The 23,964-nt window shown below is 46.8% G+C and overlaps 1 protein-coding gene across 3 annotated transcripts in view; it reads right to left on the reverse strand.

Annotated features, from left to right (window-relative positions):
* The window catches only part of MIGA1 (mitoguardin 1), a 61,653-nt gene that overhangs the window by 36,860 nt on the left and 829 nt on the right, over window positions 1-23,964 (reverse strand). For all 3 annotated transcript variants that reach the window (XM_084755773.1, XM_084755774.1, XM_084755775.1), the window contains exons 2-7: window positions 21,891-22,121; window positions 19,667-19,844; window positions 17,802-17,938; window positions 15,926-16,052; window positions 14,626-14,759; window positions 12,860-12,983 (exon numbers count right to left, since the gene is read on the reverse strand). In XM_084755773.1, the coding sequence (XP_084611899.1) occupies window positions 12,860-12,983; window positions 14,626-14,759; window positions 15,926-16,052; window positions 17,802-17,938; window positions 19,667-19,844; window positions 21,891-21,989 (799 nt within the window). In that variant the 5' untranslated portion in view covers window positions 21,990-22,121. The remainder of the gene's footprint in view (window positions 1-12,859; window positions 12,984-14,625; window positions 14,760-15,925; window positions 16,053-17,801; window positions 17,939-19,666; window positions 19,845-21,890; window positions 22,122-23,964) is intronic.

Below are 23,964 nucleotides of genomic sequence, written 5' to 3' on the forward strand. Positions count from 1 at the left end.
AATTTGCCATTTTGAGAAAAAAAGAGCAAGGCCCGCAAGCTGGGCCGCCCAGCAGCGGGGAGTTGAAGTACAAGGAGCACAGGCCTGTTGTCTGAGTTACAGACTGAGTTAGAAGTCAAACAGCAGGTAGGCTCTGCAAGGGAGGCCTGTGAGCAGGCAGGGGTGGGGGAGGAAGGGGTGGAAGGAAGGAGGGAGAATGTGCAGAGTAACATACAGAGAGGAGGTTTAAGAGGCCAGCCAATAGCTACACTAAAACGGAGAAGGAAAGAGCGCCAGTCCAGAGCTGGGAACCGGCCAGTGAGCAGTGAGAGCTCTGCACCGAGGGATGGGTGTCTGCAGTGTATAACCCAGTGAGCAGTGACAGCTCTGCACCGAGGGACGGGTGTCTGCAGTGTATAACCCAGTGAGCGGTGAGAGCTCTGCACTGAGGGACGGGTGTCTGCAGTGTATAACCCAGTGAGCAGTGAGGGCTCTGCACTGAGGGACGGGTGTCTGCAGTGTATAACCCAGTGAGCAGTGAGAGCTCTGCACCGAGGGACGGTGTCTGCAGTGTATAACCCAGTGAGAGCTCTGCACTGAGGGACGGGTGTCTGCAGTGTATAACCCAGTAAGAGCTCTGCACTGAGGGACGGGTGTCTGCAGTGTATAACCCAGTGAGAGCTCTGCACTGAGGGACGGGTGTCTGCATTGTATAACCCAGTGAGCAGTGAGAGCTCTGCACTGAGGGACGGGTGTCTGCAGTGTATAACCCAGTAAGAGCTCTGCACTGAGGGACGGGTGTCTGCAGTGTATAACCCAGTAAGAGCTCTGCACTGAGGGACGGGTGTCTGCAGTGTATAACCCAGTAAGAGCTCTGCACTGAGGGACGGGTGTCTGCAGTGTATAACCCAGTGAGAGCTCTGCACTGAGGGACGGGTGTCTGCAGTGTATAACCCAGTGAGCAGTGACAGCTCTGCACTGAGGGACGGGTGTCTGCAGTGTATAACCCAGTGAGCAGTGAGAGCTCTGCACTGAGGGACGGGTGTCTGCAGTGTATAACCCAGTGAGAGCTCTGCACTGAGGGACGGGTGTCTGCAGTGTATAACCCAGTAAGAGCTCTGCACTGAGGGACGGGTGTCTGCAGTGTATAACCCAGTAAGAGCTCTGCACCGAGGGACGGGTGTCTGCAGTGTATAACCCAGTGAGAGCTCTGCACCGAGGGACGGGTGTCTGCAGTGTATAACCCAGTGAGAGCTCTGCACTGAGGGACGGGTGTCTGCAGTGTATAACCCAGTGAGAGCTCTGCACTGAGGGACGGGTGTCTGCAGTGTATAACCCAGTAAGAGCTCTGCACCGAGGGACGGGTGTCTGCAGTGTATAACCCAGTAAGAGCTCTGCACTGAGGGACGGGTGTCTGCAGTGTATAACCCAGTGAGAGCTCTGCACTGAGGGACGGGTGTCTGCATTGTATAACCCAGTGAGCAGTGAGAGCTCTGCACTGAGGGACGGGTGTCTGCAGTGTATAACCCAGTAAGAGCTCTGCACTGAGGGACGGGTGTCTGCAGTGTATAACCCAGTAAGAGCTCTGCACTGAGGGACGGGTGTCTGCAGTGTATAACCCAGTAAGAGCTCTGCACTGAGGGACGGGTGTCTGCAGTGTATAACCCAGTGAGAGCTCTGCACTGAGGGACGGGTGTCTGCAGTGTATAACCCAGTGAGCAGTGACAGCTCTGCACTGAGGGACGGGTGTCTGCAGTGTATAACCCAGTGAGCAGTGAGAGCTCTGCACTGAGGGACGGGTGTCTGCAGTGTATAACCCAGTGAGAGCTCTGCACTGAGGGACGGGTGTCTGCAGTGTATAACCCAGTAAGAGCTCTGCACTGAGGGACGGGTGTCTGCAGTGTATAACCCAGTAAGAGCTCTGCACCGAGGGACGGGTGTCTGCAGTGTATAACCCAGTGAGAGCTCTGCACCAAGGGACGGGTGTCTGCAGTGTATAACCCAGTGAGAGCTCTGCACTGAGGGACGGGTGTCTGCAGTGTATAACCCAGTGAGAGCTCTGCACTGAGGGACGGGTGTCTGCAGTGTATAACCCAGTGAGAGCTCTGCACTGAGGGACGGGTGTCTGCAGTGTATAACCCAGTAAGAGCTCTGCACTGAGGGACGGGTGTCTGCAGTGTATAACCCAGTGAGCAGTGAGAGCTCTACACTGAGGGACGGGTGTCTGCAGTGTATAACCCAGTGAGCAGTGAGAGCTCTGCACTGAGGGACGGGTGTCTGCAGTGTATAACCCAGTAAGAGCTCTGCACTGAGGGACGGGTGTCTGCAGTGTATAACCCAGTGAGAGCTCTGCACTGAGGGACGGGTGTCTGCAGTGTATAACCCAGTGAGAGCTCTGCACTGAGGGACGGTTGTCTGCAGTGTATAACCCAGTAAGAGCTCTGCACTGAGGGACGGGTGTCTGCAGTGTATAACCCAGTAAGAGCTCTGCACTGAGGGACGGGTGTCTGCAGTGTATAACCCAGTGAGCAGTGAGAGCTCTGCACTGAGGGACGGGTGTCTGCAGTGTATAACCCAGTAAGAGCTCTGCACTGAGGGACGGGTGTCTGCAGTGTATAACCCAGTAAGAGCTCTGCACTGAGGGACGGGTGTCTGCAGTGTATAACCCAGTGAGAGCTCTGCACTGAGGGACGGGTGTCTGCAGTGTATAACCCAGTAAGAGCTCTGCACCGAGGGACGGGTGTCTGCAGTGTATAACCCAGTGAGCAGTGAGAGCTCTGCACCGAGGGACAGGTGTCTGCAGTGTATAACCCAGTGAGCAGTGACAGCTCTGCACTGAGGGACGGGTGTCTGCAGTGTATAACCCAGTAAGCAGTGAGAGCTCTGCACCGAGGGACGGGTGTCTGCAGTGTATAAATACTTCAGGGACACTTCTTCCTCTTAAGGCCGTAACTAGTCTCCACATGAAGCATGTCATGTCCAGCCTCTTCCGCTTCAGGCGGCATGTCAGCCCTAAAGCAGGGGCTGGGTAGTGAGGAGTCCTCCCTCGCTGCACAGAGTTTCGGGTTCTAAGGAGGGACAGCCGGGATGGGGGAGGTCCGCCCTGCACCCCGAGGCAGCTTTCAAATGTTTGGACGACGTGGTCCATGAAGCTGTACACAGGACAAATGTCACAGGACGTCTGAGCCCAGATTATGCGAATCTCCATGACGCGGCATGGGAAATCTCGCCTTCTACAGAACTTGCCACAACCCACTTAGCTATCTTCCTGCTAGTGCACTTTCACTTGCATGTATTGTTTTCTAATAATAGTGACAGGATGTGCCATCCTTATGTCTCTGTGTTCCTTGTTCTGGGACACAGGAAATTAGGACTTTTAGGGGGTTCCCCCCAAACCCCAGGGTCAGAAAAAAAAAGTAATAAAAAGAATAAAATGTAAGTCAACAACATGCTTGCTATGCAGGCATGAGAACCTTAGCATGGTACATGAATTTAAAAAGCCACATGCAGTGACGTGCATCCACGCCCTCAGGGCCTGACAGGTGGGGGCAGGAGAGCCTGTGTCTGAAGCTTACTGGTCAGCTTAGCTTAGCTAGTGTAATACACTGTAGGGTCAGAGAGACCTGTCTATACACAGGCCTGCACAGGCACCAGTACATCACAATGGTCTAACACACACACACACACACACACACACACACACACACACACACGCCCACATTAAGGCATGCCTCTGAGTAAACACATATACTTAACACACATAAAAAAAAACAAGATAGAGATTGACAGAGGAGTCACTTAACACCAACCTCCGGTTTCCACATGCACACCCACACAAACATCAAATAGACCTAAAATCATCCTATAATTTTTAAAAACAAAGAAAAAAGTTTAAATTTTTTGTGTTATCTATTTATTAAAAAATGAGTAAACCTCTGAATGGTGCCCCAAAGACCAACAAATGTCAGCTTGAAGTACAGAGCAGGGGACCCAAGGTCTCTGCAAAGCAGCTTTATGCTCTATATGCAAACCCCAGAAGAGGGAAGGTCAGAAGGCATCTTGACCTGTGTACAGGGACAGCATCAGCAAGACACTCAAAAGACAAAAGCAAGGAAATACGCTAAAATACAGAGTTGCTTTAAAAATCTTAGTGAAAATGTTCCGCTCTGGAGCCTGCTATGGTGGTTCACACCTTAATTCCACCACAAAGGAGAATAAAACAAAAGAACCGTTCTGAGAAGACTGCTCGGTCCTACGCAGTACAGTGGGAGCAGCCACAGAACAGAGGGGAAAGAAGACAGAGAACCTGGGTGCAGTGGAGGTATACAAGTTTTTGTTTTGATCCCAAGTGTGGGATGGGGAACAGACTTGTGAGAGAACAGGTGATGGTTATCCACTTGAAGGTGGAACCACCTCGTGTGAGGGCTTGGTTTTTACCAGCTGAAAAACATCCCAGTACAGACTCTGAGAGTCTGTATATGTATATATATGTATACATACACACATACACATATATATACATATATGAGCCCAGAACAGGACGAGGGGGCTTTTTGGGACGAGGTATTGGTTGGCTGTTCATTGCTCTACTCCAAGATGCTCCTAGAAAGAACCGCTCCAGGCTCCAGCTGCTGCTCCAGGCTCCAGCTGCTGCTCTAGGCTCCAGCAGCAACTTTGGTGGAATTGCTGGTCTGCTGAAATCCTGCCCACTATGCCAGGGGAATTGTTCCCAGGAACTGAGTCCAACAAGGTCTACTTCTCCTGTTCTCATTAACCTCTTTTCTCTCCTATCTAGTGTAGGTGAGTTGGGAGGGAGGTATAAGCATTTTAAGAACCCCAAATAGAGTAGGTTTGGAAAAGTTGGAGCCTGGGAGTTGAGAAGGTGAGAGCATCACATAGACAGAACAGAAGCCAGAGGCTTTGGTGGCAACCAGACAAGCCAGCTCCACATTCAGTAACAGATCCTGTCTCTAAAAATACGTGTAGAGCGAATCAGGAGGACACTGAGATTTACCTTGTGCACCCACACAAAACTTCAAATGCACACTCATACACACACACACACACACACACACACACACACACACAGAGAGAGAGAGAGAGAGAGAGAGAGAGAGAGAAGTATCTTCTTTCATAAAATGTAAATATTATTATGTGAAAAATAAAATTTACAGAAAAAGTTGCGATTGTCTAGAAAATATGACTGAACAATATTATTGTAAAGCAAGTTGTAAACATAGTACATCCATATACCCACCCCTAAGCATGCAATGTGAAAAATCATCTTAGACTAAGCCTTTTTTAGAGCTGGAATAAGAGCACAAGAATGAACAAAAGCAAGTGGCAGTACTTGCCTGTGTCCATGGCTGCAATCACTCTATAACATGAATGCAATCTGGCTCTCAGGCTTGCTCTCGGCGCTGCAGAGTGAAGGTGTCCTGCTGGCTAAGCACTCCTTCAGTGAGATACAGTGTTAGCACTCCTTTTACTTTTTGAGACAAGGCCTCACAAAGTTGACCCATCTGTCCTTGAACTTATTCTGGAAGCCTAAGCAGGCCATGAAGCTGTGGTCTTCCTGCCCTGGCCACCCAGGCCTGGTTAATCGTACATCTCACAGATAAACTAAGTTTCTGGAAAGGCCTCATGGGTAAGGAGAGGGGTGAGGCAGGACATTGGCCGGTGTGTGTTCAGCTTCAAAGCTCATGTTCCTAAATAACTACGAAACTACACTAGCTCTGTCCACCTAGAACTAAAATCACAGTGGAAGGGTTTGGCTGGTTGCACATCAGAAATAGTTTTTTTGCAATATTTTCTATAATAAAGTTTTAAAAATACATAACAGAGCTGGAGAACTGTCTCAGCAGCTAAAGGCCCCTGCTCCGACAGAGGCCCAAACCCGGCTCCCAGCTGCACAATCAGGTGGCTCACAGCTCCCTGTAACTCCAGCTGCAGATCGGATCCCTCTTCTGGCCTGCACAGGCACCCACATTCACATGTGCACCCGCAACATATACACACATACATATAGGTAAATATTTATTTATTGGTTTTTTTCAAGACAGGGTTTCTCTCTGTGTAGTCTTGGCTGTCTTGGACTCACTTTGTAGACCAGGCCAGCCCCAAACTTACAAAGATCTGCCTGCCTCTGCCTCCCAAGTGCTGGGATTAAAAGCGTGAGCCACCACTGCCCGGCTAGATTTTTTAAAACTATAATAGCTAATGTCTTTGATCTCAGCACTCTAAAGGCAGAGGCAGGCAGATCTCTGAGTTCAAGGCCAGCCTGGTGTGTACAGAACGAATTTCAGGCTACAAAGAGAAACCCTGTCTTAAAAAACAAAACAAGCAGGTGGCACACATCTGTAATTGTGGCATTTGGAAGACTGGGGCAGGAGAAGGGCATTGAACTGGAAGCCAGCCTGAGCTAAAGAAGGAGCTCAAACCCAGCCCTGGATACGCAGGGAGACCTGATCCGAAAAACAAAAATTAGAAAAAAAACCATTATAAAATCATTGTTAATCATCTGAAAAACAAAAACTATAAACAAACAGCACCCAGTATCTGGAGGCTATGAGGCAGAAGAACTTACACAATCACAGAGATGTTCATACTGTCTAAAGTGTTCTGTGAATAACCTTTACAGAAATGGAGTACCGTACTCCAAGTGTTTGCGAATAACCTTTCAGGGTCTTTTTCATTCTGAGTTACAGTGGCCAAATGTGCCAGAAGTGTTGGCTTAACATTAATTCTCAGTCCAGCGAGCAGCACAGAACGGCATTTACGATGTGCTGCCCTCTAGCGATGATAACAGCACTTCACAGCTAAGTTTAGCAGTGAGAACCTTTGACTTTGCTGATAGAGACCTAACGGGAACCTTCTGTGAACTGTAACATCTGTGGCAGCGGGGAGACCACACACCTACTGTGTAAGTCCAGAATAAGATGTTGGGACGTACAAGTTTACAAGTATGGGAGGCTGGAGAGACGGATCAGTGGTTAAAAAGCACCCACGGTGCTCACAACCTTTGTAACTCCAGCTCCAGGGGACCGGACATCCTCTTCTGACCTCTGGAGCTGCCGTGGTACACAGACAGACATACAGACATATATGCAAGCAAAACACCCATAAACACTAAAAAAAAAAAAAAAAAAAAGGAGCTCAGGAGCCTATCTAATGATGACTTGCTAATTCAGACAGGAAATGCCAGCACAGAACAGAAAAGATGGATCATAGGATATGACTCGGTTATATTCACGGGAGGAACCCAGCTTCTTAATACCTAATCCAAATGCTGCCTAATTCAAAGCTATTTCTCATCATAAGAATAAATGAGAAGTTGAAATACATTATAACTATTCTACTATACTGCTTTTTCAAGCTCCCCCAACCTCCACCGTGTCTGTTATATGTGTATGTTTGTGTGTTTATGTGTAGGCCTGTAAGCATAGGTGAGTGCTTGTATATGGAGGCCAAGGTTGGTGTCAGTTATTTCCTGAGTCGTTTTCAGTCAGGGTCTCTCACTGGACCAGGAGCTCACAGATTCAGATAAGCTTCCTGGCCAGTGAGCTCCAGAGTTCCACCTGTGTCCATGTCCCCAGAGCTGGGATGACATCTGCACACCGTGATGCCCAGCTTTAAGTAGATGCAGGGGACCCACATTCAGGGCCTCACTCTTGCCTGGCAGGTGCTTTAGACTAAGCCATTTGCCAGTCACACATATGCATGTTTCTAAGATTTATTTATATGTGATGTGTATGGGTTTTGCATGCCTACATGTCTGTGCAGCACATGCATGCAGGGCCTGCAGGCCAGAAGACTGTTAGATCTGCAATTGGGGTTACAGACGGCTGCCCACCTCTACGTGGGTGCCAGAAACAAACCCAGGGGCCTTTCTGATAGCAGCAACTGCTTTTAACTGATGAGGCATCTTCCCAGGCCCTCACACATTCTGTGTGAACATTTATTCTATGTGCATGGGTGTTTTGCCTGAAAGCACGTCTATGCACTATTTGCATGCTTGGTACCTTGCAGACCAAAAGAGGACATCAGATGCCCTGGGACTGGAATTACAGAGGGTTGTGAGTTGCCACTGGATGCTGGGAATTAAACCTGTGTGGGGCACCAGCCTGGAGCAAGAGTGAGGTGGAGATGTGTCCAATGGTGGAAGAGCTCATCTCGTGACCTCCCTGTCCTGGCCTGCATGTCCCAGTGCTCGCAGTCTTGCGACCCCGCCTCTACCACCGTCGAGGCAATCATGTAGCCTGGTGACCAGGTTTCAGGTCTCCTTATAAGGACATGTCCAGCGACCACTTAGAATTCCTCTCCACGCAAAGGAAGCATTCCTAGGACCTAGCCCCAGCCGACGATGTACACTCACCCAAAACCCCTGCCTGCTTCCCCAAGGTTCACCTAAGCCTTGCTCCCCCAGTAAAGAGCGCTGTATCCCTGGCAGAGTGGTGTCACCGAAAGCGCTGTGCCGGACAAGGCTCTGTCACTCCCCACCAGAGACCCTGCCAACCCGCCCGCCGGCTTCACCAAATTTCATTCCTTTTCAAGTCCAACATCTGCACGAATTGGTGCCTGGATGCCCCAAGGGAGGAAGCAGGACCTGGGCTCCTGAAAGACACGCCTGCGCACTCAGTTTTCTTTTTCTTCCTTCTTCCTTCTCCCTCCTTCTTTCTTCTTCTTTGTGGTTTTTTGGAGACAGGATTTTTCTGTGTAGCCTTGGCTGTCCTGGACTCATTTTGTAGACCAGGCTGGCCTTGAACTCACAGTGATCCACCTGCCTCTGCCTCCCAAATGCTGGGATTAAAGGCAAAGCCTGAACCAATTCTTAAGTCCTTCAAGCATATTTTTAATGCACAACAAATTATTATAATAAAACCTGGTGTAAAGGTTTGTTGCTGGGTTTTTGTTTTGGTTTCGTTTTTTGGAGATAGGGTTTTATTATGTAGTCCTAGCTGATCTAGAACTTGCTATGTAGATTAGGGTGGCCTCAAAAATCAGACATCTGCCTTTTCTGCCTCCCTGAAAACTAAGATTAAAGGTATACACCACCACATCTGGCTTAAGTATGTTTTATTTATTCATTTGTAATTTTATTTTATGTATGAGTGTTCTTGCCTGCATGTATATCTGTGCACCACATGCATAACCAAAAGAGGACACTGGATCTCTTAGAAATGGAGTTACAGACAGTTATGAGGCATCGTGTGGCTGCTGGGAGGAGAACGTGGGTCCTCTGGAAGAGCAGTCAGTGCTCTTGGCCACAAACATCTCTCTCCAGCCCTTAAGTATATTTTTTGAAACACAGAATAACGGGCTGAGGTGCAGCTCAGCAGGTGGAGCACTTGCCTAGGATGCTCAGGTCTCCTGAGCCTGGGATGTAGCTGAGCGGTGAGTGCTTAGCACGGGTGCTGCTTCTCAATAAACACTGTTATCTAAAAAGAAATACGAGGCATGAGTGGTGGCCCGTGCTGCTCTCGCAGGGACGAGGACCTGCATTCAGTTGCCAGCACTTACATCGCGGCTGTAACCATCTGTAACTCCTGTCACAGGGATCCAATACACGGACAGACAGACAGACACTCAGGCACATATACACACACATAAACATAAGTTAATAAACATGCTAAAATTTGTGCTAAAAGGCCAGGTGATATGGAGCATGCCTGTAATCCCAGGACTTGGAAGGCAGAGGCAGGTGAATCTCTGTGAATTTGAGGCCAGCCTGGTCTACAAAGCGAGTCCAGGACAGCTGAGGCTACACAGAGAAACCCTATCTTGAAAATCTAAAAACAAACAAACAAAAACAGATGAGCATACAGCTCAGTGGGTAGTGTTTGCTTAGTATGCATAATGTCCCATGTTCAGTCCCTGTAGGTTCAGTTTTCTTAACCAATATATTTTATTACAAACTTATTAACTGAGCGTACGTCACTTATAACCCAATTAACTGAAACAATAGGAAAAAAGGATTAAAGCATACAATAACAAAACTGTAAGGATATCAGTTCTGAGGACCGATTCTCCTGGTGTAATCAGCAGGATTTCTTCTGCTGGAACCTGGAATAACCAGAACCCAGAACCTCAGCAGGAGCCGGAGCCCCAAAGCCTTCCCTCGAGCGGTTCTCTCTAGGAGCGTCTCGAAGTGGAGCAATGAACAGCCAAAACTACCCCAAGTCTCCAAAGGCCCTGCCTCTTGTTTCTAGCTCACTTTTATATCTCCTCCCAGAGTCTGTTCACGGATCTTTTCAGATGGCAACAATCAAGCTCCCGCATGAGATGGTTGGTCTTCTAGTGGATTAACCTCACCTGTTCTCTCACAAGACCGTTCCGATCCCACACTTGGGATCATAACAAAAACAGGTTTATCGTTCCTTCAAGTCCCCACACCACATAAGCCAGGCACAGTAGTGTAAACCACTTAGCAGACATAGGCAGGAGGATCGGAAGTTCAAGACCATCCTCAGCTACACAGCCTGGGATACATTAGACTTGTCTTTAGGCGAAGATTCTAAAGGTGAACGGTGATCATCCCAAGAGCCCATATGTTCCAAATTCCAACCCAATCAATGTCACCATGTCCTAGAACCTTAAATACAGCCTTAAAGTTTATATAATATATACATTATGTGCCCATTTTGCAGATGAGAATCCTGAGGCTTGGATAAGTGATCCAACCATGCAGTTAATAAATGACAGTGATGGCACATGGGTCCGCATAGTGCGAATCCACCGTGTGCGCTTTCAGTTATTACACAGACAAAGACCAAAAGTAAACGCATCAGACGAAGTCTTAAAAGCACAAAGTCTGGCGCAGCCTACCTCAGGCAAACAGATCAGCCTCCCTCCTTCATTCCAGGCTCAAGCATGATAGGATGAGGTCTTTCTACAACCTCTGCTCTAAGCACTCAGGAGACAGACAGAGCATCACGGAGAGTTTGCGGCTAGACGGGCCTATGTGGTGGGTTTCAGCCCACCCAGAGCTCTAAGGGGAAAGCCTGCCTCAAAAGACAGACTGGGGCTGGTGAGCTGGTAAGCACTTGCAGCTCTTAGAGGACCCAGGTTCTATTCCCTGCACCCACACGGAGGCTCATAGCCTTTGTGGCTCTGTTCTACGGCATCTGGCACCTCTTGTGCCTCCAGGGGTACCAGGCATGCATATGGGGTACCAGGCACGCATATGGTGCACAAACATATATGCAGGTAAAATTCCCATAACATTAAAAAAAAAAGACAAAATAGAAAAGATTTAAAAAATTATTTCCACAAAACAAATGGAGCCTTGAGATAAGAAAGACACTCAAGGGCTTGGAGACATGCCTCAGTGGTTGAGATCACCGGCTGCTCTTCCAGAGGACCCGGGTTCAATTCCTAGCCCCCACATGGCACTATAACCATCTGTAACTCTAGATCCAAGGAATCCGACACCCTACACTGACATACATGCAGGCAACCAATGCACATAAAGTCAAAATGAATAATGTACATGTATATGCGTGTTATGTGTACACATATACACATACACTCAAGTTAACCAGATCACCACACACATATGGAGGAAGAAAATCTTTGACAAAAAAAAAACAGAGTGTCTGGGAGATAGCTCAGTGAGTAAAGTGATGCCATGCAAACATGAAGACTTGGGTTTGGATCCCAGCACCCACACAGCAGCCAGGTGTGGTGATGTGTGTCTGTAACCCCAGCACAAGGGGTAAGGAGACAGGCAACTCTCCAGAGCTCACTGGAAGCCAGCATAGCCTGTGGGTGCACTCCAGGCTCAGCCAGGGACCTTGTCTCAAAAAGTAAAGTGGAAAGCAATCCAGGAAGATGCAGTGCTGACCCCTGTCCTCACAGGCATGAGCCAGCGGTAGAGCGTCTAAACAGCACGCACAAGGCCTGGGTTGGATCTCAGTGTTGGAAAACAGAAGACACAGAAAGCCAACACTCACAAGATATCCACACCCCACAGACACGGCTCCTTCCTTTTGCAGTGTGGTTTTCAGGGGCTACCTGTGCCAAACTGTGCACGGCTATGGTGATGCAGAGCACAGACGCTCTGCCCACAGAGAGCTCACAGTTAGCCTTCCTATGCAGAGACAGTGCTCAGTCTTGTGAGTGCTCAGCGACGAAGTACATGGATTAAGAATATGGGGCCAGGTGTGGTGGCGCACCCCTTTAATCCCAGCACTTGGGAGGCAGAGGCAGGTGGATTGCTGTGAGTTCAAGGCCAGACTGGTCTACAAAGCAAGTTCAGGACAGCCAAGGCTACAGAGAAAACCTGTCTCGCAAAAAAAACCAACCAAAAAAAAAAAAAAGGACTCTTGCACTCAGGAGGCAGAGGCAGGTGGGTCTCTGTGAGTTTGTGACCAGCCAGGTCTACAGAGTGATTTGCAGGACAGCTAGGACTATACAGAGAAACCCTGTCTCGAAAAACAAAACAAAACCCTCTAAAAAAAAAAAAAAAAGAGTCAGAGAAGGCTATGGGATCCCCTGAGACAGGAGGCTGTGAGTTGGTGCTTGAAATGACACCTAAGTTCTTTGCAAGAGTAACAAGGCTGTTAATGACTGAGACCTGCAGCTCTAGCCCTCAACCCATCATTTCCATCTTAAGAGGGAGCTACATAAAGAAACAATGTTAAATCACCTTTCCTTCCAAACCTCAAGAAATCTTCTCAGGCCTTTAACCTCAGTGCTTGGGTGACTGATGCAGGCACACCTGAGTTCCAGGCCAGCCTGGCCAGCCAGGGCTACAGAAGACACTTTCCCTTGGACATTTCATAAGGTATTTCTAACAATACAGAAGACATGTAAGCAAAAGACTTGTAAATATAAAAGGAAAATATACACTTCAGGAAACCAAACAAAGCGTCCACCTTACCAGTGTCGTTTGCCAGGGAGTTAGGGTCAGATCCCCCAAGGGTTGCTTCAAACTCCTCTTGGAGACGGTATGCTCTTTGCAGCAGAGCTTCAAGTTTATGGATGAATTCCGAACTAATAATATCCTACAAAGAAGGAAAAGTAACTGTAACACACAGCAACTGTTACACTCAATGTCAACATAGCAGTAACACACAGAGACTGTTATACTCAATGGCAACTTAGCACACAGTGACTATTACATTCAATGTTAACATAACAGTAACACACAGCAACTGTTACACTCAATGTTAACATAATAGTAACACACACAGTGACTATTACATTCAATGTCAACATAATGGTAACATACAGCAACTGTTACATTCAATGTCAACATAATACACAGTGACTATTACACTCAATGTCAACATAACATTAACACACAGAGACTGTTACACTCAACGCTAACATAACAGTAACACACAGAGAGAGACTGTTACACTCAATGTTAACACTCTACACAGAGAAATGCTGACTTTGAAAGAGAAACTCAGGCTGGAGGGATGGCTCAGAGGTTAAGAGCACTGTCTGTTCTTCCAAAGGTCCTGAGTTCAATTCCCAGCAACCACTTGGTGGCTCCTAACCATCTATAATGAAATCTGGTGCACTGTTCTGGCACGTATGCATACATGCAGGCAGAATACTGTATAAATATTAAACAAATAAATCTTAAAAAAAAAAAAAGAAAGAAAGAGAAACTCCTATATAGACAAGGCTTGCACTTGGATAATGGGTGCGGGCAGCTTTAGCTAGCCATAAAATTCCAGCCGTACCTATTGCTTTTGTGATAGTGAGGAAGAACTGGGTCCTGACTGATCAGTTAAGTAAAGTAAGAGTTGAGCGTGTGGAAGAACAGCCTAGAGGATTGGCTACAATAGATTTAGGGCTCCTTGACCTGGGCTTCTGAATTAGCAGTGCTCTCCGACTTTGAAAGGATCAATAAAGACCCAGTTCTACCTCTGTATTACAAAAACAGTAGCAATTAACTAATCTGCTGCTCCTCCACGTCCTCGGAAAGTCAGAGACCGTGGCGGCTAGGAGTTGGAGAGAAGGCTCAGCAGTTACGAGCACTTGTTGCTTTTTGGGTTTTTTGTTTTGTTTTGTTTTTTGTTTGTTTGTTTGTTTTCAAGACAGGGTTTCTTTGTGTAGCCTTGGCTGTCCTGGACTCACTTTGTAGACCAGGCTGGCCTCAAACTCACAGCGATCCTCCTGCCTCTGCCTCCTGAGTGCTACACTTGCTGCTTTTACAAAAAGCATAGGTTTGATTCCCAGCACCTGCATGGCGGCTCTCAACTGTTCGCAACTCTAGCCCAGAGGACCCAAGAGCCTCTTCTGACCTCTGCAGGCAGCCAGCACAGTCGTGGTACGCATATATGCATGCAGGCAAAGCACGTATCCACATAAAATAATAAAATAATTTTTAAAAAATGCTTAAAAGCTTGAATAGGAACTGCCCAGAAGGAAGTACCTCATGTGTGCAGGATCCCAGCACTGGGGAAGCAAAGGCACACAATATCTGAGTGTTTCAGACCAGCCTGGTCACATAAGAGTCCCAAGCCAGCTGGAGCTACATAGTGAGAGCCTCTCTCAAATCAAAACAAACCAAGAACCTCACAAGTATCTCACACAGTCCCAAGCCGGGGAAACAAACAACGTGTATTAACTGCCGCAGAAAAGAGGCTCTTGCGATATGCCGACGGCCCCTCCTGAGCACATCGTCCTTACATCCACACTCTCTTCTGCAATGGCATCGCCGGCTCCCAGCTTAACAGAGCTGCAGGCTTCATCCTCAGCCTGTCTACTGCGAAAGGTCAGAGCTTGTTCCCACCGACGCAGCGCTTCTTCAAATAACTCCATACCTAAAAATTAAGAGCAGAATGACTGTAAATGAGCAAAACCATGTTTGTACAGCATGTAAGATAACAAAAACAGAAGGAGGAAGGAAAGCTGCATGCAGAAGGGCCAAGGCTGTGATGAAGAGGCTGCCCTCTGTAGGCTGGCAGGAGGAACGCGTTTACTGCCACAGCGGAAAGATGCCCTAGAATGCTGTAAGCAGAGCTCACTGGGCCTTCTGGAGCCAGTGTGGAGGACCAAGAAAGAAACGTAGCTAATGGAAGCCTCCTGAGACTTCAGAAAGGAGGAGGGACCCCACTGGGGACTGTGCAAAGGGAGAGCAAGCTTACAGTCTGACCAATGAATCTGCCTGCTCTCTGGAAATGTAATGAGAGCTTTTGCCAGGCTCAATTAAGACTTCTCATTTGGGAAGTTGCTAACCCGCACCCCCTGTATACGCACGTAATTAATTTTATTCTGAAGGGAATGCAGCTTGACCTGAGAGAGAGGCATGCCAAGTGACCTGACTCACTCAGGTGCACTCCACTCAGCTCCTGAGGCCGAGAGGAGAAGAACTCAGGTATGAAACATGGGTGTTCTCCTTACTTCATGATTTTTCTAGATATAGAACACAAATGATATCTAGACAAAAGAGACCAAGTAAATCAAATTCTGTACTGGTAAATTGAAATACAGATATAGTGGAGATATTTGTGCAGATGGTACACGCAGAAGAGAATGTGATATGAAGATAAGAGAGAGGTAACAGTGATATGGCCACGAGCCCAAGGAATGCTGGGAAGAGGAGAGGACTGTATTCTCTCATAGGCCTCCAGAAGAAATGTGGCTAAACTGACACCTTGACTTCTGCTCAGTACTAACGATTTCAGACTTCTGGCTCCAGAACAAATTGCAGTTTTCTTAGGCCTCTATGTTTATGGTAATTTCTTGAGAAACTAGTACAGGATAGACTCAATGGACACAGACCATTTAAAGTCTACAGTTGATTCTCTCAGAAATCCCTGGCTTTGGTTTGGGTTTTCTCCCTCCCCAGTGCTGGAGGTCAAACCCAGGGCACTGACCGTGCCAGGCAAGCGTCTGCCACTCAGTGCCTGCCCAGCCCAGCTCACTTCCCCTTCCCCTTCAAATTAACCCTGCGGCCAGCGGCAGAACTCTCACGTGCTCTGCCTACCCATCAGGTACAAGTTCTCGGGAGTGGTCACAGGAATGGTAGCAAGTTTGATGTCATCCTCATCTGCTTTGTCCCAGGAATTAGAATTTCCACAAGCACAGCTATGACAGGAGTTGACACTCTGGACCTGAAATGAAGACCAATGGAAAGCAGTTTAAAACCTCTCACACATGCATGCACACACACACACACACACACACACACACACATACACACGCACACCAGCATGCACACACCTACATTACCAAGGATGAACTTGAGCTTCTTATCTTTCTGCCTCTGCCCCCCAAGCCCCGGGATTGTAGCTGTATGCCACCACAGCTGCTTTCTATGCAGCTGGAAGCCAGGGTTTCACACTGCTAGGGAATCATTATCCTGAGCCACATGCTAAGCCTGGTTTTGCATTGAATTTTTACCAATTATTTACATATGTCCTATAATTATAGTCCCGATAAATTCTACTTGAAGAAATAATTCCGATTATATTCAAATGTAGTACTTACATGACTTTTAACTATTCTAGTCCCGCTATTTAAAAATATACAAGTAGGAGGATATTTTGAACACAAATGATCTTTGTTGTGTTAGTATTCACAAACCCTCTTGGGGTTGTGGACATTGCTGAACGACACGCAGATGTGCATCACTACTGTCCCTTCTCTAGTCAAACCTACTGTGCCCAGCATACCGGTCACTCCCAGCACATGAGCCCAGGCCCTCATCCTAGCTCTGTCCTCTGGAGAGAAACATAAACTCGGATCTCTGTGTGCTGCTGGCGGCAGCGCCTGCCTTTCTGCTGGGAGCATAGTGAGTTCAGCATCTCTCCACAGCGAAACCTCCTCCTCATGTTCACCAGGACCTGCATGTCTATAAAGTCTCCATTTTTTAAAAAAGAAGTCACTTTTAAAACATCTCTTATCACACTTCTACGTTTCATTTTTTAAATTTATTTTCTATTTTTGTTTTGTCCTCTTTTGTTTTGTTTGTTTTTCGAGACAGGGTTTCTCTGTGTAGCCTTGGCTGTCCTGGACTCACTCTGTAGACCAGGCTGGCCTTGAACTTACAGCAATCCACCTGTCCCTACCTTCCGAGTGCTGGGATTAAAGGCATGTGCCACCACACCCGGCAATTTATTTTTTATTTCTAACTATGAGTATGCATGTGTGTCTGTGTGGGGCTATTTGCACATAAGTGCAGTTTCCTGTGGAGGCCAGGAGACCGTTGCATCCCCTAGAGCTGGAGTTACAGCCGTGGTGGAAGGACGGCAAGGCTGGCTGAGCAAGAGCAAAGGTGTGACTCGAGTTCCCTGCGCTACTTCTGCTAAGAAAAACAGCTTTAACATGCACTGAAGAAAATGCCGCTGAAGCCGAGGGCCAGCGCTACAGACAGGGTGCTATCCTGCTTGGCTTCCCGGACCTGCACATCCGCAGGCCTCCAATCCAGGTGCTCAAGGCTTCCTACTTCAGCATCTTCCCGCTGGGCCTAGTGATGCTCTGTGACTCAGCAGTCCTGACTACTCAGGAGGCTAAAGCAGCAGAGTGACCTGCACCCAAAAGGCACAGGGCGAGCACGACAACTTGAGGAGACCCGTTTTCCTGCCAGGTGGACCGGCAGGTGGGATCCATCACATCCGGCCCAGGGAGGGCTGTGCCTGTATCTCCTTCTGAAGCTAGCACGTCAACACTGTCCTCACGGGACCAACTGGGCCGCAGCACTTATTCCGTGACACTGGGAGCCACTGGCCAAAGCAACCAGACTGTCTCCTAAGCGTGTGCTAAGAGCAGCAGGTGTGTGACACTTAAGCTAGGAAGAGATACGCACGCAGACACAGCAGCAGCAGCAATAGTAGTCATAATAATTAGTGTGTTTTGCTTACAGAGGCTAGGCTCTGGGCAGACCCTGAGCATTTGCTGAAAAGTCCTCCATTGATGTAGTTACAACACTGAGACCCTTTGTCTTTGGTGGAACTTAATGACAAGGTCAAGTTCTGCCGACTACTGGAACAGCTGGAACCTGGTAAGCAAACAGCGACATCAAAAGCATCAGCACCCCCAACAACAACTTACAGGCAAGATTTCAAGTTATCAAATATACATCTTTGTTTTTAAAAAGATTTATTCATTTTTATTTTATGTGCACTGGTGTTTTGATTGCACATCTGTCTGTGAGGATGGCGGATCCCCTGCAACAGGAGTTACAGACAGTTGTGAGCTGCCATGTGGGTGCTGGGGATTGAACCCGGGTCCTCTGGAAGAGCAGCCAGTGCTCTTCACCACTGAGCCATCTCTCCAGCCCCAGAATGCTATAATCAGTACAATATTAGCAACTACCTCCAAATTGTCGGTTTGCACTACTTTCCCTGAATGACAAGGACAGCATCTCCACCTTACCTGTGCTTAGTTTTGTCCTTCTGAGCCCCCACTGCTGTGCACTTATTGTCGGGGCAGACGTCAGGTCTGGTTTCTCTAAGCACAGCAGTTCAGACCCTCTGGTGTCAAACCCCAGTGCACATAAGTTATATGACCTTGGACAATTTGTTGATGTTAGTATTTTAAATGCATAAACAAGAAGAACACAGAACTGCAGCTGTCATTCGCAGGAGTAATATAAAATACAGTACTTGTCTGAGACCTGATAAAGTCTCAGTAAGTCACAGACAGCGACTCACTATGTGCCGGATGAATAAACAACAAAACCATAAACTACACAGAACAGTAAAACAGTAAGAAATGTAGCTCGCTCAGGGAACTGCTGTTGCAGCACTACACTTTTATTTATTTTGTGTGTGCAGGCTCATGTGGAGGTCAGAGGACACTGGAGTCTCGCTTTCTTCCACCATAGGGATCCTGGGGGTGAAACCTGGGCTGTCGGGCTTGCATCAGCACCGTTGCCTGCTAAGCCATCTCATCTGCCCCAGGGTAGTATTTTTATAGATACAATTCAGCACTAGGTACCCTATCCCTTATAAAAGATACGAATCCTTTAAAGATCAGCAAGTCTTCTAGAAAGTTTGATAAGGAAACAGACAAATGTATGCAAAACAAGCTGCACATGGTACGGCACGCCTCAGAAGGTGCAGCCATGACGATCAAAGTTCAAAGCCAGCCTCAGTACATAGTGAATTTGAGGCCAGCTGGAACTACTTAAGACTCTGTTTAAAAAAAAAAATCTCATAAACAGGAAAGTCACAAACAACATAAAGGTAACAGAGGTAGAATCCAATCAGTTACAGCGTATTTGTATAAATTTAATAACACTGTGTTTTACAAATGTTAGCACACACTATTGACTAAGAATAATATTCTCAGACATTGTTAGATACTTCAAAAGCAGGCTGTGGTGTAGAATCGTGGTTTTGCAGTTTTTAAGAAAGGATGTTATGTGATGTCCCTGTGTGTGGGAGGTTCGTGGGTGAGGTGCTCAGAGGCCTCAGCACCAGAGCCCTGACCCTGGCAGATGTGGACGCTTAGCCAGTCCCACGGCTAGAGCAGTTCTCACACGGACGGCTGAGACATCTCTCCGGCCTCCAAGAGCTCATCTTCCTATGTAACTTATGGACGCATATCAATGTACGTGCTGACTACAGCAGAGGGTTGGCGGTAGCTACTTCCGTGCAGGACCCTAAGTGCCTTCAATACGTTTGCCTCTTCTCCCCTGGTCAGTGCAATCTCTCCGACCGCTGCTCTACTCATGACACAGCGTCTCACGCTCCACGCGGTTAACCTGGGAGTTTCCACATACCTTTGTCTGATGCTGCTCTTTTAGTCTGTTCAAGTATGAGGTGCTCTGGCTCCCACGGCGGTAGTTTTCCTTTCTTTTTTCCTCGTCTTCTTTTAAAGTGACGGGCCAGAAAAATTACAGATACAGCACCCACAGCAGTTACCACGAACAACTTTTTGGCTACTGGTGAGAACTTGATCTGGAAAAGATAGATATAAAAGCAAAACCAAAAGCAGCTCAGATCTGCTCACTAAAAGCGAAAGCATAAGAACCAACACTGGAGCTGACCTATCTGCGGCCATCGTGAGAGTATTCGTTCCGTGCCAGCTGGTCTGCATTAACAGTCTAGTACTCACTGCTCTGAAGTTATCTCAGCTTAAGATCAACATTAGTATTCCAAAAGTCAATAGATACATAAAATAACTCAACATTTCTTCATCAAGTGATGATTCATTCATGCAACTGAGTCTTTTATCTCACCAGTGAGTAAAATGTTGAACTTTAGAAATGATTAAATCAGACTCTTAAAACTCAGCTCAGTTTTTTAAAACACGTCTGGAATTTTAAGCAAACCTAAGTTAACTTATTTCCAAATCCCACATTCATTTGTAAATGAATAAGTACTTTTATTCATAAATTAATCAAAAAATAGTTTTAGAACCCTACTCTCTGGACAATTACAGAACTTAAGAGCCATGCCCTCTTCTGGTCTACTTGGACCAAGGCATGCACACAGTGCCCAGGGACACGACCAACAGAATATTTGGCAACCCAGAGTGAGAAAAAAGATCTGGAGAGCATGTATCTATAGGTAGGATGGCCCTACAGTGCCCACAGGCACTGGCTGTGGGAATACAAAACAGTGCACCTGCTGCCAGTGAGCAGCTCAAACAAACAAAAACAAAAGAAAAGAAAAAGAAAGGAATTAACATGTGATTCAGAAACTCTACTTCTGAAAATAATCCTAAAAAGAATCAAAATTTGTGTGTGTATGCATGGTGTGTATGTGTAAGAAAGAGAGAGAGAGAGAGAGAGAGAGAGAGAGAGAGAGAGAGAGAGAGCGCGCGAGAGACGGGATCAACATCAGGTGTCTTCCCAAACCACTGTTCACCACTCAACCTGGAGCTCATTAATCTGGTCAGACTGGCAGGTGCACAAGCCAGGATTTAAGGGGAGCATCAAGGCTCTGCCTGTCCTTGCCCCGCCCCATTGCCTAGATAACAAAAGCTCTACTGCCCCTGGCTTTTTTGCTTGCTTCCTAACCCCATTTTCCCATTTATTTATTTATTTATTTATTTATTTATTTTTGAACAGGAGTTCCCTATATAGCTCAGGATGTCCTGAAATTTATTGTCTTTGTGGCGCCCTTGCCTCTGGAATGCTGAGACTGGTGGAGTGCAGCACCATGATGGCTAAACACAGAGATTCTTAGACTTCCATGCTCAAAATGGCGAAGCATGCAAACAACTCAAGTGTCTAACAGATGGATGGAGATACAGACAAAAATATTAATTCCATATTGAAAAGGAAATTACAATATGTGCTACAGTGCAGATAAATCTTGAAGATTATTACACTCAGTAAAGTACGCCAGATATAAAAATATGATGAAAAGCAGGTGTACATTACCCACGCCTGGATAAGAAAGGAAAGCTTTCAAGGTAATACAGTCCCCCTTTTATATTGTTGCAGGATATTTGGTCCCATTGTGAGCCCCAAGATTGAAAACTGTAAAAACCTGTTTTTAATTATAGTCTTAGAGTATTATGTTTACTGTAAACAAGTACTTGTGCTGTGGCTCAGCCCTAGCACACACCTTTAATCCGAGAGCTAAATAAAGCCAACCCTAGATCATGAGGCAGAGCAGGAAAGCAGCTGACAGGGACTGAACAGAACGGAGGGACAGTGAGAGAAGGGGGTTTAGGACAGTGTGGAGAAGAAGAGGGGCGTTGGGTTTCTTCCCCCCAGGACATGAGCTGAGTAGGAAGCTCAGCTGGGTGCTTTATCTGGCTCTCTGAGCTAGTAGATTTTCACCCCAGTATCTGGCTCCTGAGTCTTTATTGGTAAAATCAAATGTGTATGTATATATGGTGTGTGTGTGTGTGTGTGTGTGCGTGTGTGACTGGGAGTATTGCTGAATGGCAGCAAACTCTGGGTTTAAGTCCTAGCAGCACAAAGCAAAATGGCCTGAAAAGAAACAAGGATCAACGAAGCACACACAGGGATTACTCGCTTCGATGCTCACCCGGGCGAGGGAGTAGTACCACGACACAGGGAGACCGAACACGCTTATTGCGGATGTCTTCAAGGAGAGCTGTGATTCCCCGACTGTCTCTTCTGACATGACGCCTCTGTTCGATCTTAATCCAGTGAGACAGAGATTAACGAGCCACGGGGATTTCTGGTCGCTTTATCCATGAGAGACGAAAAGCTCGCTTCTTGCCAGGTGCGGTGACTCATGCCTTTGGTTCCAGTTCTAGGGAGGCAGAGGCAAGCAGAGCGCTGTGAGTTTGAGGCTGGCCTGGTCTACACGGCGAGTTCTGGGCCAGCCTGGTCTACATGGCGAGTTCCAGGCCAGGCAGAGATACATATTGAGATCCTGTCTCAACAACAAACCGACCAAGCTCAACCAAGCTCTGGGAAAATGAGAGAACTGATACCTGAAGGAGAATTGACTCCTCTGACTCCCACAAGAGCACCGAATAAATAAATATGATAAAAACATCGGAACTGCATCAGTTTTGTAGTTAACGATGCATGCATGATACTGCAATGGAGCTAAAACTGCGTCTGCCAGTTACCAACGCAGCAAAGGAGGCCATGACCTGCGTTTATACTCAGTCTTGACCAAAAGGCTGACAGTGATGGAAATAGGGAGGGTTTAATATGCAAATCCAAGCCAAACTTTCTTTAGAAAACTACAGGTTCAGGGCTGGAGAGATGGCTCAGAGGTTAAGAGCACTGACTGCTCTTCCAAAGGTCCTGAGTTCAATTCAGGACATGGGGGCTCACAACCATCTAGAATGTGATCTGATGTGCACTGTATACATAATAATAAACAAATCTTTAAAAAAAGAAAGAAAACTACAGGTTCTACCAGTGAGCAGAGTGAATAAGAACAAGCTGTAAGTACACATACGTATGAAGATTCAATGAGGAAAAACCGCAACTTTGTAACTAAACTTTGTAACTTTGTAACTAAAAAGAAGTCACGGGGAAAGGAGAGGGAGAAGAGACGAACTGCATGCTCCACAGCAACGGCTCCCAACACGGCTGATAACGCAGCTCCTCATGTGTGCTGACCCCCAACCATAAAACTGCCATTGCTAACTCATAACTGTAATTTTTCTACTGTTGTGAATTATAGGGTAAACATTTGTGTTTTTCGGTGGTCTTAGGTGACATCTGTGAAAGGGTCACTGGACCCCACAGAAGGGTCAAACCCCCAGGCTGAGAACCACTGCTTTAGAGTCTGGGTGTTTGCAGGGTTAGAAGCTCACTGTTGTTAGTGCATCCAGTTGCATGCAGTGAATACATTCATAAAGTACAAATCAGCTTACAATTATATTCGTTCCTAATTAAGAACTCCTCTGGGATAGCAAGGTGGGTCAGCAGCTAACAGCACTGGCTGCTCTTCCAGTGGGCCCTGGGCTGCCTCTCAGCACCGACTTGGTGGCTCACAACCATCTCTAATTCCAGGCACAGTGAATCCCACCCCCTCTTCAAGTCTCCACATACCTGGTGCACAGATATACATGCAAGCAACCCAACCCATACACTGAAGAGAATCAAAAACAAAAAGAAAAAACAAAAAACCCAAAAACCCCAAACACTGTCTGAACTTGCTACAGTACTTTGCTCAAAGAAGCTTGACAAACTTTTATTTTTGAATTCTATGTTTTGTTTCATTTCACTGAAAAATCACCAACTAAGCTGAATTCAAACCTGATCATTACTAACTGAAAAACTTCAAAAGTAGGTATTTTAGTTGCTTACAGAAGTATAATTAAGATTAACACGAAAGCACTTCTATGACTATTCAAATTTATAAAAGAAATCTTGAGACATGACGAAAAACTACTTCATTCTTTCCATTCCAAGCACTGGTCCTGTGAGAAGTGTCATCAACCGAGTTTTCATTTTAACATCCTAAAATTCTATTCTACAACACTGACTCTATGAGCAAGAGGTAAAACTGAGCTACGGAGCCAATTTGGCATGAAGAGTGAATCTACACAACTTAAGTCTGAGGATGCACAGACATAGACAGACAGACAGACAGACAGACAGACACACACACACACACACACACACACACA

The sequence above is a fragment of the Acomys minous genome, assembly GCF_964271855.1.
Source record: "Acomys minous genome assembly, chromosome: 14".
Taxonomy (NCBI): Eukaryota; Metazoa; Chordata; class Mammalia; order Rodentia; family Muridae; genus Acomys; species Acomys minous.